This window comes from Dasypus novemcinctus, chromosome 14, assembly GCF_030445035.2.
Source record: "Dasypus novemcinctus isolate mDasNov1 chromosome 14, mDasNov1.1.hap2, whole genome shotgun sequence".
NCBI classification, from domain to species: Eukaryota; Metazoa; Chordata; class Mammalia; order Cingulata; family Dasypodidae; genus Dasypus; species Dasypus novemcinctus.
The window spans coordinates 66,937,201-66,954,911 of NC_080686.1; the positions used below are offsets into that span (position 1 = coordinate 66,937,201).

Here is a 17,711-nt window from a genome sequence, read left to right on the forward strand (position 1 = left end):
AGTCTCTGCTTTGATTTCCATTTTAAACTGTTGGAGTCTATGGTTTTGTTTAACAATTTTTGTATTTTCTTTAATTTTTTACAGAGCTTTAAATGTAAAAAAAAATCATATCCACTTGTTTAATGATAACATATTTAGGGGAACATACCAGTACCTTCATTTATGGTAATACTTTTCCTTTTATGGCTGCAGATTAGAATCTTACCATGGATAGCTGCTTATTTGAGATTTGCATGGTGGAAGAGATACAGAAGCCATTATTGTCAAGCAGCAGTTGTAGTCAAGCAAATGGGCAGACATGAAAATCTTAGTGCCCCGCTGGCAAGCTCCTGTTATTTGACCACTCTGATGCTGTAAGCAGCTGAGATAATTGATGGCAACTTCTCAGGGACACTTAAGAGTCACAGCAACCTCAAAATGAGCTTCATGAGAAACCCTGTTTTGGTTTTGCAGACTGAGATCAGCAGCATTAATTTTCCTGGTCTTCATTCCTCTAGCCAATTGATGCCTGTATTAAAATCCTTCATACCTGGAAAATCTAGAGTGGCTTCTCTTTTTGTTAATGAATCCTGATTGATACTTTGATAGACTGTATTCCAGATATGGGCAAATGGAGTTCAGTGACGCAGAGGAGATTTGGAAAGGAACAATGATATTGCTAGGCTAGTTCATTCCACCACATCCTTTCTCTGCTCCTGCTTTTGGACCACAAATGTATTGTCTAAGAATTTAAAACTTAGCTCATTAAGTCATCTTTAACTTTAACTGACCCCAGTTTCTCATCATCACCTATTCTTGTCCTGGCAAAATCCACACAACTGTTTTTCTAATCTTTTCTGTCATCTTCAGGATTCCAATCCCTTTTCTTCCTATGTCTAATGGCTGACATTATCAGAGTCATGCCAGAGAACAAGGCAGTGTAACTATTTTGTTGACAAACACAATTTTGTATGATTCCAAGGTCTGCTAGGTAGTATCAGTGTTAAAGGGCAGGTTGAGAACTAAGAAGCAGTGATTTTCTTTTGAGATTAAAGAAATAGGAGGAATAAGATGTTGAAACTGAATGGAGAGGTGTCAATGAGTTGGCCTTAATTTAATTAAGATGGAATAAAAAGAACATACTTTCTGATGTCTAGAGTTGTTGTGATGAACAAATCACTTTGTAATCTGGGAAATGAAAAACACAAGAAAAATATTTTTAAGTTTTTTGTATTTTTAAATTGTTTGTCTCAAGTAAATGCTGTAAAGAAGGGTTGGGCACATAATGATGAAATAATGATTTACATGAATCAATACTGGAAGTTATCTAGACAGATGATGAATAAAAAATGAATAATTTTAAGAGCCAGGACTTAATTTTAGTCAGAAAGTATTCAATTCTTGAGCCGGGTCAGTTTGGTTTCATTACATTTTCAAGGAACTTTCATAGCAAGGTGTCAGGAATAGAGAGCCTAGATGGAGGAATTTTTCTAAACTGTTGAATAAACAATTGGGTGTTAGTGTAGTAAGCCAAGCAAGGAAGTTATAGAATGAAGGCCATTTTATAGCAGCAGCAAAGTATGATGATTATCTAATTTCGAAACATAATATATTCTATATATGGCCTGTCCAGTGTTTAATAACCATTACAAAAATACTTAAGTACTTTTAAAATTAACTAGACATAATGAATATTATTAAAACTTTTGTTATGGATAGTCTTTAAAATGAAATCAGAAACAGACAAAAAGAATTATTTGCTTTTTGAATTTATCCATCAACCTGCCAATGAATTGATAAAATATAAAATTGTTTGTATTGCTCTTCTCATCTTCCATTTCTTTTGGTTACATAGGAAAAGAAGTCCATCAGTGTCCAGAGATCAAAATAGAAGATACGACCAAAGGGACGAAAGGGAAGAATACTCACAGTATGCTACTTCAGATAGCGCAATGCCTAGATCTCCTTCAGAATATACTGATAGGCGATCTCAACCTGAACCTCAATTTTATGAAGAATCTGATCATATAAGTTATAGGGATTCCAACAGGAGAAGTCATAGGCATTCCAAAGAGTATATTATAGATGATGAGGATTTGGAGAGCAGAGATGAATATGAAAGACAAAGGAGAGAGGAGGAGTACCAGGCTCGCTACCGAAGTGATCCGAATTTGGCCCGTTATCCAGTAAAGCCACAGCCCTATGAAGAACAAATGCGTATCCATGCTGAAGTGTCTCGTGCACGGCATGAGAGAAGACATAGTGATGTTTCTTTGGCAAATGCTGAACTGGAAGAATCCAGAATTTCAATGCTAAGGATGGAACGACCATCACGGCAAAGATCTGTATCTGAACGTAGAGCTGCAATGGAAAATCAGCGATCTTATTCAGTGGAAAGAACTCGAGAGGCTCAGGGTCCAGGTTCCTATCCACAGCGGACCACAAATCATAGTCCTCCTACCCCCCGGAGGAGCCCATTACCCCTTGATAGACCAGACATGAGGCGTACTGACTCATTAAGGAAACAGCACCACTTAGATCCCAGCTCTGCTGTAAGGAAAACAAAACGTGAAAAAATGGAAACAATGTTAAGGAATGATTCTCTCAGTTCAGACCAGTCAGAGTCAGTGAGACCTCCACCACCAAAGCCTCATAAATCAAAAAAAGGAGGTAAAATGCGCCAAGTTTCGTTGAGCAGTTCAGAGGAAGAATTAGCTTCCACACCTGAATATACAAGTTGTGATGATGTAGAGATTGAAAGTGAGAGTGTAAGTGAAAAAGGTAAGCACCATTCTAATTACACATTTCTGTTGTAATTGATTAGGTAAGGATTTTTTTTTTTAGGTTTTATATCTGAGCAAACATTTAGTAGGAATTATAACCTTTATTTTTAAGTCTCTTAGTATCAGTGTGGGCTACATGAAGAATATTTCAAATTATAAAAAATGAGTATTTTTAATTGTTCATATAGAAGAACAGTCTATTGATTCATTAAATGGATATTTTGCTTTATTTTTGAAAATTTTGTCCCATTATTAGTTGGCATATTTTGAAAATATATCTTAATTGTAATTTTGAAAATAACATTTTTGTCTGCCTTTAAACATCTGAAAAAATGCCTCAAAGTGCAAAAAATGAAAAACAAGTGCAAAATCCTTTTCCCCAGATCTAACTGTTGTTTACATTTCGTTGTATTTTCTTCCTTTTTTTCCTTATGCATGCATATTTTGCATATTTTAAAAATTGGTATCGTACTATATATTGTTTTGTATCCTGATTTTTTCAATTGATATAAACATTTTTCATGGCATTAGATGTTCTTTAAAAATATCTTTAAAAAAAATGGCTGTACTAATATTTTGTGATAAGAATTTAGCCTGTACTATTTAACTGTCCCTTTATTTGAAGTAATTGCTGTTGCTTCCAATTGCTAGTACAAATAATATTATAAAGTTTATCTCTCTATATAATTTTTGCCTACATCTGATTATTTCACATACATATAGTCATACTTTGGACTCTTTTAATCATTTAATACAGTTAACAAATTACTTTCCAGAAAAGTTATAACACTCTGTACTCCTGCCAGATATGCTTGAGGTTTAAGTTCCAATGCAACAAATTTTTGCTGGTTGGATAGGCCACAAAAAATAATGTCTGTCATTTTAATTTGAAGTTGATTGTGAAACTAATGTTTTACATGTTGATCGGCTGTATGATATGTCTGTGAATTATCTGATCATTACTTTTATTTCCTCTGTCTTTATTTCTATTGGGTTTCAGTGTTTCTCTTATTGACTTATAAGAGCTTTTTTTTTTTTTTTTTTTTTTTAAAAGATTTATTTATTTATTTAATTCCCCCCCCTCCCCTGGTTGTCTGTTCTTGGTGTCTATTTGCTGCCTCTTGTTTCTTTGTCCGCTTCTGTTGTCGTCAGCGGCACGGGAAGTGTGGGCGGTGCCATTCCTGGGCAGGCTGCTCTTTCTTTTCACGCTGGGTGGCTTTCCTCACGGGCGCACTCCTTGCGCGTGGGGCTCCCCCACACGGGGGACACCCTTGCGTGGCACGGCACTCCTTGCGCGCATCAGCATTGCGCATGGCCAGCTCCACACAGGTCAAGGAGGCCCGGGGTTTGAACCGCGGACCTCCCATATGGTAGACGGACGCCCTAACCACTGGGCCAAAGTCCGTTTCCCATAAGAGCTTTTTGTATAGATATAATTTTACCCTATTTAACAGTCATTTGTTTCATATGTATTTTCTTTTTTAATGTTTATCTACTACTTTTCTTTGGTTATTTGGTAATATTGAATTTAATATGGCTAAATCTTTGTATCTTTGGTGATTTTTCCATTACTGTCATCCTTAGAAGCTCTTTAGTCATCCCCAAATCAGTTAAATATTTACCTGTATATTTTCTCATGATTTTATTATTTATTTTTTAAACTTTAATTCTTTAATCTATCTGGAATTTATTTTGGTATATGCCAAAATACAACAGATAAGTGAGTATCTAACACAAATCCTTGCATCTCCCAATAATTTTCTAACATCATTTGGTGAATAATTCATTTCTTGTTCATAAGAATCAAGAGTAATCAATAAGAGAAATCAGAAACGTAGATAGATATGGAATGAATATGGAATCATTTTATACTATAACAAAAAATAATTAGTTAATAAACATAAATGAAAAGTAGCTCCCATTATGAACTAAAATCAGAAAAGATAACATAAGAATAACAAGAAATGAAGGGGCCCATTGGAAGAAAGCTATTAAACTTTACTGAGTGACATAAAAAGGAAAATATGAGTAGAAGTTCCTTTGATATTTCAAATTGGGAAGACCAAAACTGTATATTCTTTCCAAATAATTTCTTGATGTTAATAACTTTCGAGTCATAATCCCAATGAACTCTTGGAATATCTATTTGTAAAGATAATCTAGAAGAAAAAAGACAAGAATACCTAAAAGTAATGAAGGAGATTGTGTAGTATTGTGTAGTGATAAAAGGGCAATAATTGAAAATATGATGTTGGTAGAAAATTTGATAGATAGATTAATGAAATTCTTATATGGTATGTTAAAACTAATGTTATTTTTTAAGGAACAAAAACCAACAGGGAGGAAATAAATTACTCAACAGATGGATTTGGAAAAATGCGTATGTATTTAAAAATCAAGATAGAGTCTCATTTCACACTAGTTGCATTATGAATTCTAAGGAAATTATGCTTATTAAAAAATAATTATCTCTAAAGAGAAACTTAGATCTTAATTTTTATCATGTAGTATGTAGAAATTTATTTTCCAGAACCTGTAATACATCCTTAAGTATATTCATCAGTCTGTCATTTGGTCATTTTTCACATTCACCCAAGTGTATCATAGTACTAAAAAATTAGAAAAATGTAGTTTTGTTAGCTTTAGTGGTTTGGCTACCTGGTAGGTGGTTTTATTATCCTATGCCAAAGTAATGCCTTTACTTTTATCATATAAGCATGTAAGACAAAACCAGAAATGCATCAATCCAATGCTTATAAGCTGTTTGTATGTGGTATCCTTCTAAGAGCTTATATTTCTTTCAGGATTGTTAGATGCCTGCCCACTTGTAAAATCTCACACAAATAAAAAGAGCTATAAGTTAAATTAAAATTAGTTTCTCTTTTCTATGTAATACTATTCTACAAAACTAAAACATCTATCAAATAAAGAAAATACACACAATTTACATCTCTATCTGCTAAACTGAACTCATATTAGACACTCTTGGAGATTGTCCTCTTTCTCATCTATCTGATCATTTCTTTCACAGAGTATGGTTTCTGCTAATATGTGTTCCCTATGGACACTCACTTTAATTCAGCTTTGGAGAAAGAAATCAAAATAAATAATTGTTTTCTGATTGATAGTCCCACTGAAAGTATAATTTAGTGAGGAGAAGTTGTAGCTTTTGAGAGACTGAGGTAGTAAGGGAAAGAGATTGAATTGCATCATATCTGGACTTTTCATTATTAGTGTAGCATTTTTGAAATTTTTAATTGTGGTAATGTATGCACAACTCAAAATTTCCCCTTTTAACCACTTGCAAGTGTGCAATTTAGTGGTATTATCTAATAATTAAAAATGTTTTGTTTAATTTAAACATTCTTTTCCAGTATATTTATACATTGATGTATCATTCTGATGAGAATCAATAAACTTATAAAAGATCATCATGCTGCTGCTTATTATCTCTAGGCTAAACAACTTCAAAATATGTTTTAAAACTTAGGAATTTTTTCTTTATGGCCCTTTTCATTTGTGTGCACAATTTTTCAAAAATATGAAAAGAAAATTTGGATCGAATAACCTAAAGTGTTAATCAGAACTAGATAGATAGCATCGGGCAACATTATTGTTGCAGAAGGATTCTTTCCAGGCCTTTGTATGTCAAAATATAGCTTCTGCAATACCAGTATCTTTCCTGCTTTTTAAATAATAGAATTTCATTGGTGATCCACAACAAGCTTATAGTTTACTCCCTCTCCCTCTCCCTTTCCCTCTCCCCTCTTCCTTATGGTCAGTCTGTTTTTTCTAATCTTCAGCTTTGTTTGTGCTTTACTGTATTTGGTTCGTATCTCATTCATTTGTCACTTTGGATCTATTTCATTATTTTAAATATAGAGAATTTCACCCAAATTTATAATAAATGTCATTTTATCCCTATATGCTGTTAAGTAATACAGATTTTTACAATCCATGAATGACTGGGCCATTATTTGGATTTTGGAGTCAAAGAGGATCTCAAATTCTGGTTGTATTACATGATCTTGTCTTACCTATTTAATCATTTTACATCTGTTTACTTATCTATAATGCTCCAGGTAATAGCATGGTATTTGTAGGTATCAAATGAGACTATATGTAGTGTATACACACAAAATTTAAAACATTTTGGGATTGCTTATTCGATATACTATCAAAGTCAAGTCTTCTACAAGATAGTTTTTAAGAGATTTGAATGAAAGTATAGCTTGGTTACATGGATTGTGGTCATTAGGGTTGGTTTCATATCTTCTAGGATACCCCCACATTGACTAGGGTTGTATTTCCAGGATACAAATATATTTCCTAACTTGTTGAGATATAATTTAGAGATATAATTAAATGTCTCACTAAATACTAGATTTCTATTTACTCTTTTGTCCACCAAATACTTTTTTTGAGTGCTTTTATGCAAGGTGTTAGATTAAATTCAGTGGAGAATATAGAGATGGTTAAGACATTCTCTCCACTTTTATGAAATTGGTAGTAGGTCATTGAACTAAGGATGCTATAGGATTTCAGAGGAGAAAGGCATTGGTTATAGCCGCTGATTTCCTGTGTTCTGTCTTGTAACACTTATCTTTTCACTCATATCACCTTGTTTGCTCTTTACAAAGCTATATTCATTGCTTTCCCATACTTGGCATTGGGTTAGGAAACTGGATTGATTTTTTTTTTTTTCTTTTTGTCTTTGGGTTATGGAAGGAGATAAGTCTTAGATTTCTGATGTCATTGTATCTCTAAGCTTAAATGTTGGACTTCTCTCTCAAATGTTAAAATATAGTTTTCATAGGTTAAAAAAGTATTATTGGCCTTCCAATGTATTTATGAGTTCATTTTTAGATAATCTAGGACAGAGTTCCTCAGTACTATTGACATTTGAGACTAGTATGTGGTGTGTGTGTGTGTGTGTGAGAGAGAGAGAGAGAGAGAGAGAGACTTTCTTATACATTGTAAGGTATTTGGCAGCATCCCTCGCTTCCACCCTCTAGATGCCCATAGCTGTCCTCTCCCCCAACCCCACCCTAAGTTGTAACAACCAAAAATATCTTCAGACATTGCCAAATATCCCTTGTGGGATAAATTCCTCCATCTCTACCCTCTCACTCACTCTCCCCCTTCCCATTTCAAGGCAGTTGAGAAATGGTGAACGTACTTTTTTTAAAGACTAGACTAGACTGGACTAGAATATTTCAGAGTGAAGTGTACAGAGTAAGGATAAAACATTTTTAAATTGTGTGTGTGTATGTGTGCTTGTGCATACTCTATAGGCTCACGAAGTAAAATGTATACCTTACTGTGGATTATGGCCACAAATGTTTAAAGCTTACTGCCTTATATTAGAATTTTTTGCCTCACCTGATGCTAGTGTTTCCTACTTCCCTCATCTCATGACCTGGAAAAAGGTCTAGAAATGTTCAGTAGTTAATTGATGCATTGTAGCCTCTATGCCTTTTCTTACTAGATATATTTTCATCTTAATATTGTAATGCACCATATGCTTGTTTTCTCATTTTAATTACACAGTCCTGTTAACAACCATTTGGCCAAGTGCATAACAGATAACCCAAGTTTGAACTTTTTAAAGCACAAAAACCAATTGTGGAAGGTTTTAGGTCCTGTATTCCAGGTCCTAACCTGTTACATAGAGACTGTTGCATGTCTCATTTGTTTTTTCATAAAACCTTGAGTAGAAATTGGGCTACTGAATGCAAAAGTGTATGTGTTCACCAATCTCCTAAGCTATTAATTGTGAAATGTTTGATTGAATTATTAGACTATTAAGTGCAGTACAACAGTGCTTCCTTTTAATTATTTTTTTGTAGAAGGGTGAATGGCGTTAAGGTGGGTGGGAACAATTTGGATATTAACACCCAGCATTTTAAAATGGAAAGGTAAACTACAAACCTTTCAGATAGAAGCATGAATCCTAAGTGTTAAAAACAAAGTCTAGATAAACTTTATACGTGTCTGAATTTAAGTGTCACTTTCTTGTGTTGAAAAATCCTTGCATACCTGGTGTAAAACCTTCTTTATGGGAGTGGATATAGCTCAAGTGATCGAGTGCCTGCTTCCCACATATGAGGTCTCAGGTTCAATCCCCAGTACCTCCTAAAAAACAAAACCAAAAACAAATGAAAAAATCAACACTCTCATTGGGAAGCAGCTGTAGCTCAGTGGTTGAGTGCCTGCTTCCCATGAATTAGGTCCTGGGTTCAATCCCTTGTACCTCCTACAAAACAAAACAAAAAATAAAAAACCTTACTTGATAATGGTGTATAATTCTTTCAGTGTGCTTTTGAATTCTCTTTGCAAGTTGAGGATTTTTTCTTCTATGTTCATTAGAGATATTGGTCTGTAATGGTTTTTTTTTGGTAGTATCTTTATCTTTCCCAAGTCTCCCACCTTTGGTTTTTCCTTTCAGCCTGTACATTGCCTTTAGTATCTTTTGTAATTCTGGTCTTTTGAGAATATATTATTTCTCTCTCTCTTTTTTTTTTTTTTTTTTCCTATGATGACTTTAAGCTCACCCTCATTTCTGAAGGACAGTTTTGCTGGATACAGAATTCTTGGCTAGTAGTTCTTTCAGTAACTTAAATACATCATACCATTGTTTTCTCGCCTCCATGGTTTTTGATGAGAAGTTGGCACTTCATCTTATTGAGGTTCCCTTGTATACGATCCTTTACTTTTCCGTTGCTGCTTTCAGGATCCTCTATCTCTGATATTTGTCATTCTGAATAGTAAGATGTCTTAGAGTAGGTCTCATTGGGTATAGTCTTTTTCATGTGTATTGTCCTTCTTGGATATTGATATTTATGTCTTTCATATGGGTTGGAAGGTTTTCAATCATTATTTCCTCAAATATTCTTTCTGCCCCTTTTTTATTCTCTTCCCCTTCCAATAACATGTACGATAACCAATACCATGTACGATTGTGCATTTCACATTGTCATTCAATTCCCTGAGAAACTTCCATTTTTTCCATTCTTTTTTCTTTCTCTTCTCCTGTCTTTTCTTTTTTTTTTTTTTAAAGATTTATTTTTATTTATTTAATTCCCCTCCCCTCCCCCGGTTGTCTGTTTTCTGTGTCTTTTTGCTGCGTCTTGTTTCTTTTTCCGCTTCTGTTGTCGTCAGCGGCACGGGAAGTGTGGGCGGCGCCATTCCTCGGCAGGCTGCTCCCTCCTTCGCGCTGGGCGGCTCTCCTTATGGGTGCACTCCTTGCGCATGGGGCTCCCCTACGCGGGGACACCCCTGTGTAGCACGGCACTCCTTGCGCGCATCAGCACTGGGCATGGGCCAGCTCCACATGGGTCAAGGAGGCCCGGGGCTTGAACAGCAGGCCTCCCATGTGGTAGACGGACGCCCTAACCACTGGGCCAAAGTCCGTTTCCCTCTTCTCCTGTCTTTTCAAGTTCAGATGTTCTATTTCAGTATCACCAAATCTGTCTTTCATCAATTTAAATTTGCTGATATGTACCTCTAATGTATTTTTAATATCACCCATTGTGTCTTTCATTTCCATAAGCTTTGTTACTTTTCTTGGTTGGCTTTCAGATTGCTCTTTTTTGTTCACCCAATGTCTTCTAATATCCTTTATCTCTTTAGTCATATTTTCCTTCAATTCTTTGTATTGATTTAAGAGAGTTATGTGATTATTGTTGGTTAGTTGCCTTATATCCTGTATCTTGTCTGTATATTTGCTTTGTTCCTTTGGCTGGGCCATATCTTCCTGTTTCCCAGTATGCCTTGTAATTTTTGCTGATGTCCAGGCATCTGAATATGTTGGTGAATTTATTCTGACAGTCAGTTTCTCTCTTTTGACTAGTGTTTATTGTTTTTGTTGTTTTTCATGACTTTTCTTTGATTTTTGGTGTAACTCATTCTAAGTCTTTAAAATTGCTATCTTGTTATCAAAATCAGGACAGGGACTCACTAATGGGGTACAGACTTTCTCCCAGAATTTAGGATTAAGGGAGACCTAAAAGTAGTTTTTCTCTTTGCAGTTTCCCAAGCAGCCAGCAGATAGTGCCCACTGCAAACTTTCCATGTTGGTATTTCTTTCAACCTCCTCTAGCTAGTGTTTCTGGTCTGGTTAGCGCCAAGATTCAAAGCCAACTTTGCTTAGCCAAATTCACTGAAGAGAAACCACTTTCCTCCCTCCACTGCACCCTCCCCTTTTCCAGGGAGAATGATACCTATTCCCCTCTCAGACAGATGCAGTGGGCCCTGGGTTTTATCCGGGCTGCTCTCTTTGAGGGTAAGGGATATAGGTACCCTTCCCCACAGTGGCAAGGGTGTAGTAACTCATGGTTCTCATTTTGGGTTCTTCATCTCTGTTTCCTCGCCCACCTGGAGGTGGCATAGCCCTGACATGGTCTGCTGATCCCCAAAGCAGGTTCCTCAGACAGCTTTTGGCCCTTTTTCTGTTGTTTTTGTGAGAGAGCTGAGCACTCCCTGCATACTCCAACACCATTTTCCCAGAACTCTTCAGGTGTCAATTTCAGTAAAGAAATTTATGACCTTTTATAATCACAAATTAATTAATTTGCTGTATATGCTGGCAAAGAAAATAGGCTATTGAACTGATAGACACTGTACATTAGGAATTAGGGAAAGTGTTCATTTTTTAGTTTGAGACCAGTTAAACAGAGGAGGAATTTTGGAATCAAGTAGACTTGAAAATTTTAGGATAAGTTTGAAATAATGAGAACTGTTTTAAGATTTTCAGTTAGCTTTTTTTTTAAACTCTTAACTTTCTCAAGTGAAGTTTTAAAAAGTCAAAAATTAATAAATCTGTATGCTCACTCTATATTTTGGTAAAATAATTTTATACTAAACAATTATTCCAATTTTAGCATGAGTGTTTTAGCTTCACTCAGCCAAAGGAAGATTTACTATTGGAAATAAAGGAGAAGTTTTGTTCCCTTATAAAATGCAGCATTTAAAAGTTTTATGATTAGTGACTTCTTATCTTGGCACAGATATTTCCTTTATTAATTATGAATGAAATACCATGTTAAACATTTGCTTAGAGAGAAAGGATATTTAAAAATTTAAAAATTTGCTTAGAGAGAAAGGATATTTAAACATGGTACCAAGTAGGTACCATGAGAAAATATCTCACAAATTTCAGTTTGTGGGTAATTTGAGAGGGTACTTACCTAGTCGAATGAAAAAATATAGAGTAGTTGTTGAAAAAGTTAGTTTGAAATATGCTAAAATGGTAGCTTTTAACACGAATCAAGTGTCTATTAAGTTAGATTAAAATTCAAGAGATCATGCCTACATGTTGATATTTAGTAATATTTTTAAAATTTGATGATGAAATTGTTGAAAGGATAGGAAAAATGCATACCTTTGTGAATAACATTGTTTTATTTAGTGATAAGAGGCATGCAAGAGCAAATGCTATAATGGTGTTACAAATGCTGTACAAGCCAATCATATTTGAGTTGAAAAAGCATTGAAATAGCTGGCAAGATTAATTCAATATTAAGATTAATTCAGTATTTCAAAAAGAATACAATAAATTCATTCATTTTTCATTTAACTTTGATATATCAAATGCCAGTAATCTGTAGCACTGGAGTATGAAACATGAAATAAGAAGGCATTTTCTTTTGTCATAGAATTCCATCTTTGTGGAACAGATGGAATAATTTGGACCATAAATGTAACTACATTTATGGTAGCTGATTCTTACCAAAAATTTGTGTATAGGGTAAGCTTTTGTTTTTGTTCATCTGTGGTGGAAACATTAGGCAAGTGTTTAGGCAGTAGGAGTACCAGACTCCTTATGTAAATCTCATCATTCTGGATATACAATGTAATTATATTGCATATGGGAATGTATCCCTTTAAGAGGCAGTTCCAGTTGAGAGACTGATCAGATAATACACAGTTTAGAACAAGGATTGGCAAACTGTGGTTTGTGGGCCAAATCTGGGCCTGCTAACCTATTTTTATATGTTGCTTATTTTTGAGCTAAGAAAGGTTTTTACATTTTTCAATGTTTGAAAAAAATTAAAATATTTTTGACACATGAAAATTACTTGAAATTCAAATCTTTTTTTATAAACAAACTTGTATTAAACATAGTCATGCTCTTTCATTTACGTATTGCCTATGATTGCCCTTGTGCTACAATTAAAGTTAAGTAATTGTGACAGACCACATGTAGTACTCATCACTTTGCACTACAGGTCACAGTGACATGTTTAAAACTCATCATTGTTTTCAGTGCAATGCATATGGACATTAAAAATTTATTTTATTTATTTCTCTTCCCTCCCCACCCTAACCCCCTCCCTGTTGTCTGCTATCTTGTGTCCATTCACTGTGTGTTCTTCTGTGTCTGCTTGCATTCTTGTCAGGTGGCATGAGTATCTGTGTCTCTTTTTTGTGGCATCATCTTGTTGCTTCAGCTCTCCATGTGTGTGGTGCCACTCCTGGACAGACTGTGCTTTTTGCACAGGGCGGCTCTCCATGTGAGGTGCACTCCTTACACGTGGGGCACCCCTATGTGGGGGATACCCCTGTGTGGCATGGAATTCCTTGCATGTGACAGCACTGGGTCAGCTCACCACATGGGCCAGGAGGCCCTGGGTTCGAACCCTGGACCGCCTATATGGTAGACAGATGCTCTATCAGTTGAGCCACATCTGCTTCCCATGCAACATTTCGTTTTATTTTATTTCTTTTTATTACCATTATATACCCATGATGTCATATCAAGAAAGGGAAAGAAAAGTGGATTTTGATTGTCACACTTTTAAGGAACAGAGTGTGGATCATCTTGCTGTTGAATTAGATGGCAAAGCACTGTGTTTGTAGCTGTGCTACAAGGATACAATATATGCTGACATTACCAGATTAAGCACCCATTACAATCTTACCAACTCAAAGGAAAGCAAAGATGTGAAAAAATTGGAAATTTTAACTGAAATATATCAACACAACAGAATTTCTTCATAAAAATGAAAAGTGAAAATGAGATGTAGTAAAGTAAGTCACTCATTTGTTAGCCAATCTGAGAAAGCCCTTATGGTGAGTTCATCAAAATGTGTTTGAATGTAGCAGCTGAAGTAATGTATCCAGAGAAAATAAAATTGTTTTAATACTATTGGCCTTTGTTGAGAAAATTGCTTGAAGATTTGAGGACAGTGATCAATTGAAAAACAAGGAAAATGATTTCAAGTGGCTTGACTTTTTTTTAATGCCCCCTGCCCCCTTGCGGCTTTCTTGCTGTCTGATCTCTGTGTCCATTCACTGTACATTCTTCTGTGTGTCTGTATTTATTTTTATTTATTTCCCCCCCTTGTGACTTGCTTGTTGTTTTGTTCTCTGTGTCCGTTTGCTATACTCTCTTCTGTGTTTTCACTTGTCTCCCTTTTTGTTGTTGCATCACCTTGCTGAGTCAGCTCTCTGTGGGACTTGTGGGCCGGGCGGCACTCCATGACACTTGCGGGCTGGTGGCACTCCATGGCATATGGGTGAGCCTGCCTTCACAAGGAGGCCCCAGGACATGAACCCAGGGCCTCCCATATGGTAGACTGGAGCCCAACTAACTGAGTCACAGCCACTTCCCATCAAGTAGCTTGACTTTTGATGAGTCAACAGATGTTACCAGCACTGTTCAGTTATTGTTAATTTGGAATCAATGCCGAGTTTAAAGTGACAAAAAAATTACCCTCTGAATAGTCTGTATAGAACAACTACAGGTGAGAATATGTGATGAGCAGAAAAAGGTTTAGTTGACAAACATACCAAGCTCATGAAAATGTAGGGTGTTAAAAATCTAAGGTTATTCACTGTCTTAATCACCAGCAGGTACTTAACAGAAAATATTTGAGTCTCTTGTGTATTACTGAACCAGTGGTATTGATGGTGAGCTTCATTTGCTCCTGCAGACTTAACCATTGTCAGTTTTATGAATTTTGGTCAGAAATACAAGCTGAATATCCTGACTTTTCCTACCACATAGCAGTTCAGTGGCTTAACAATTGTATTAGTTAGGGTTCTCTAAGGAAACAGAATCAACAGGAGATATCTGTCAATAGTATGAGGTTTTGTAAGAGTCTCTCACATGGGGATGCACAAGTTCAGGTTCTGCGGGCAGGCTGCAAACCAGGGCTCCAATGAAAGTCCAGTGAAGGTCCTTGGTGAGTTTCTGGGAGATGTTGGCTGTCCAAAGAGGCGAGCTGGGAAAATTCTTTCTGAATGCTGAAATCACTTCTCCTTTTAAGGCATTCAACTGATTGGATAAAGCTTCCCTCATTTCTGATGGTACTCTCCTTGGCTGATGTAGATGTAATCATTTATCTAGCAGCAAACTCACTGGTGACTAAAGTCCATAAATGCCCTTGTATTACAATTAGCCCAGTGTGTGCTTGACAAAACAGCTGGGCACAATTACCTGGCCAAGTTGACATATTAGTCTAACCATCACAGTCTACCCCTTGTCAACTCAGCAACCATACACATTACCTTAAACCATGCTTAGTCTCTAAGTAAAAACAGTAGTAGACATGCATACACACACACACACACACACATTTCCACTTAACAGTCTTCAGCCTTCCTGCGTACAACCTGAAATGCATTAATTCCCTACAGAATAGGGTGTAAGTCCTTGGATAATATTCTCTCTGAATCTTGACATCCTCAAATATTATGATATGAAACGAATATAGCTTGTCATAGGATAAGGGAAAAGTTGGGGAAGAAAACAAAGAAATATATTGTGTGTACATATATAATCATAAGCCTAACGAAACAAGGAAGAAAGAATTTATGATAATTACGGTCCTCGTTTCTGTAACTGGTCATGTGTTTGAAATTCATGTTTATCACTACATTCTTCCACTATCCATTCCATGTTCCCATTACCCTCAGCAAGCACTTCAGCTGGTTTTGGAATTTTGCCTGGTGGAGTGACTCAAACTTTCATTCCTGAAGATTCAGGGCCATTGTTAGTCCTGCTTGGATTAGGTTGTTGCAATTTTCCATTGACTTTAATCACAGGGCATGGCAGTACTAGTAGACACCCTAGAGGAGCTCCTGTAGTACAGGCAAACTCTTCTTTACCTTCATTATGTAGTTGCAGTCCATTTCCCCTTGATAGTCAGGGTTAATCACCCCCAACCAGTACTGTAATTCCCGTCTTGATTCAGAGGTAAGAGGAGCCAAAGTGGCCTGGTGGCAGTCTGAACTTCCAGTTCAATGGAATCATTGTTGTTTTGTCTGGTGGCAGCATTCCTTTTTTTGAGACTAAAGCCTGTAGACCAGCAGAGCTTAAGGTTTCAGGGACAGGAAGCAAAAATTTTCCTAGTGGGTCATTAGGGGTAAAAGTGAGCGGTGCCACTTCCATTTCAACCCCTTGATTCCTGGACCCATGAATCCTGCTTATGAGAGAAACAGCACCATAGAGTGGATGCTGATTTAGAGCATTCACAGTCTTCTAGAGAACACTGCCACAGCCCTGCAAGATATTGCCACCTAGTTAGCACCGTAATTGACTCTTCAAAAGGCCATTTCACTATTCTGTTAATCCAGCTGCTTCAGGGTGGTGGGGAACATGGTAAGACCAGTGAATTCCGCAGGCATGTGCCTATTCCTGCACATCATTTGCTGTGAAGTAGGTTCCTAGATCAGAAGCAATGCTGTGTGGAATGCCGTGGTGGTAGATAAGATAGTCAGTAAATCTGTGGATGGTACTTTGGAAGAAGCATTGCATTCAGGAAATGCGAACCCAGTGTGTGTGTGTGTCTGTTCCAGTTAAACAAATTGCTGCCCCTTCCATGTTGGAAGTTGTCCCGTGTAGTCAACCTGCCACCAGGTAGCAGGCTGGTCACCTCAAGGAATGGTGCTGTGTCAGGAGCGGAGTGTGAGTCTTTGCTGCTGGCAGATTGGGCACTTAGCAGTGGCTGTAGCCAAGTCAGCCTTGGTGAAGGGAAGTCCATGTTGCTCAGCACATGCATAACCTCCGTCCCTACCTCCATGGCCACTTTTTTCATGAGCCATTGGGCAATGACACGTGTGGCTGGGCAAAGAGGCTATTAGCTACAGAACAGATATCTTATTGTATTAGTAAGCCAAAGGGGTGCTGATGCAAAATACAAGAAATCTGTTGTTTTTTATTAAGGGTATTTATTTGGGGTAGGAGCTTACAGTTACCAGGCCATAAAAGCATAGTTACTTCCCCCACCAAAGTCTTTTGCCATGTGTTGGAGCAAGATGGCTGCTGACATCTGCCAGGGTTCAGGCTCCCTGGTTTCCTCTCTTCCAAGGTCTTGCTTCTCTCTGGACTCAGGGTTCCTCTCTTCCCAGGGCTTGCTTTTCTCTGGGCTCAGGGTTCCTCTTTTCCTGGGGTTTGCTTCTCTTTCCTCACAACCAAGCTCCTCTGTGTGCTTACTTCCTCAAGCTCCAGCTCAAGACTTCAACCTCTCTTCTCTACAGTACAGTTTCTCTGTGAGTCCCTGCCCACCTTGGTGCACGTCACTACTGATGTGGTGCAATCAGAGCCAGAATCATTATTTAATCAAGTAAAAGTGTACCTTTGAATCCAATACACACTCTAATATGTACAGAGGAAAAAACCAGTTTATAAAGATAATCCAATATTTCTTTTTGGAATTCATCAATAATATCAAACTGCTACACTTATCCACTTGATTTTTAAAATATTCCCCTGCTGAAGTCACCTCTGGTAAGCATTCATGTGGGACAAAAATATTTTCATATTTTTTGCCCCATCAGAAAGGTCCATCCACACGCCTCTTCTCTAGACCTCTGTCACCAATTTTCCAATCATGTTCCTTCCAAGTCCCTGACCATCCAGCCAAACCATTGGCAACAGCCCACGAATTAATGTACAAATGCAACTCTTGCCATTTCTTCTTCCAAGCAAAATGAACAACCAGG

The 17,711-nt window shown here is 36.8% G+C and overlaps 1 protein-coding gene across 50 annotated transcripts in view; it reads left to right on the forward strand.

The window, feature by feature from the left end:
• The window catches only part of RIMS2 (regulating synaptic membrane exocytosis 2), a 734,990-nt gene that overhangs the window by 354,448 nt on the left and 362,831 nt on the right, over positions 1-17,711 (forward strand). For all 50 annotated transcript variants that reach the window (XM_058275873.1, XM_058275894.2, XM_058275868.2 and 47 more), the window contains one exon: positions 1,835-2,760. In XM_058275873.1, coding sequence (XP_058131856.1) covers positions 1,835-2,760 — 926 coding nt within the window. The remainder of the gene's footprint in view (positions 1-1,834; positions 2,761-17,711) is intronic.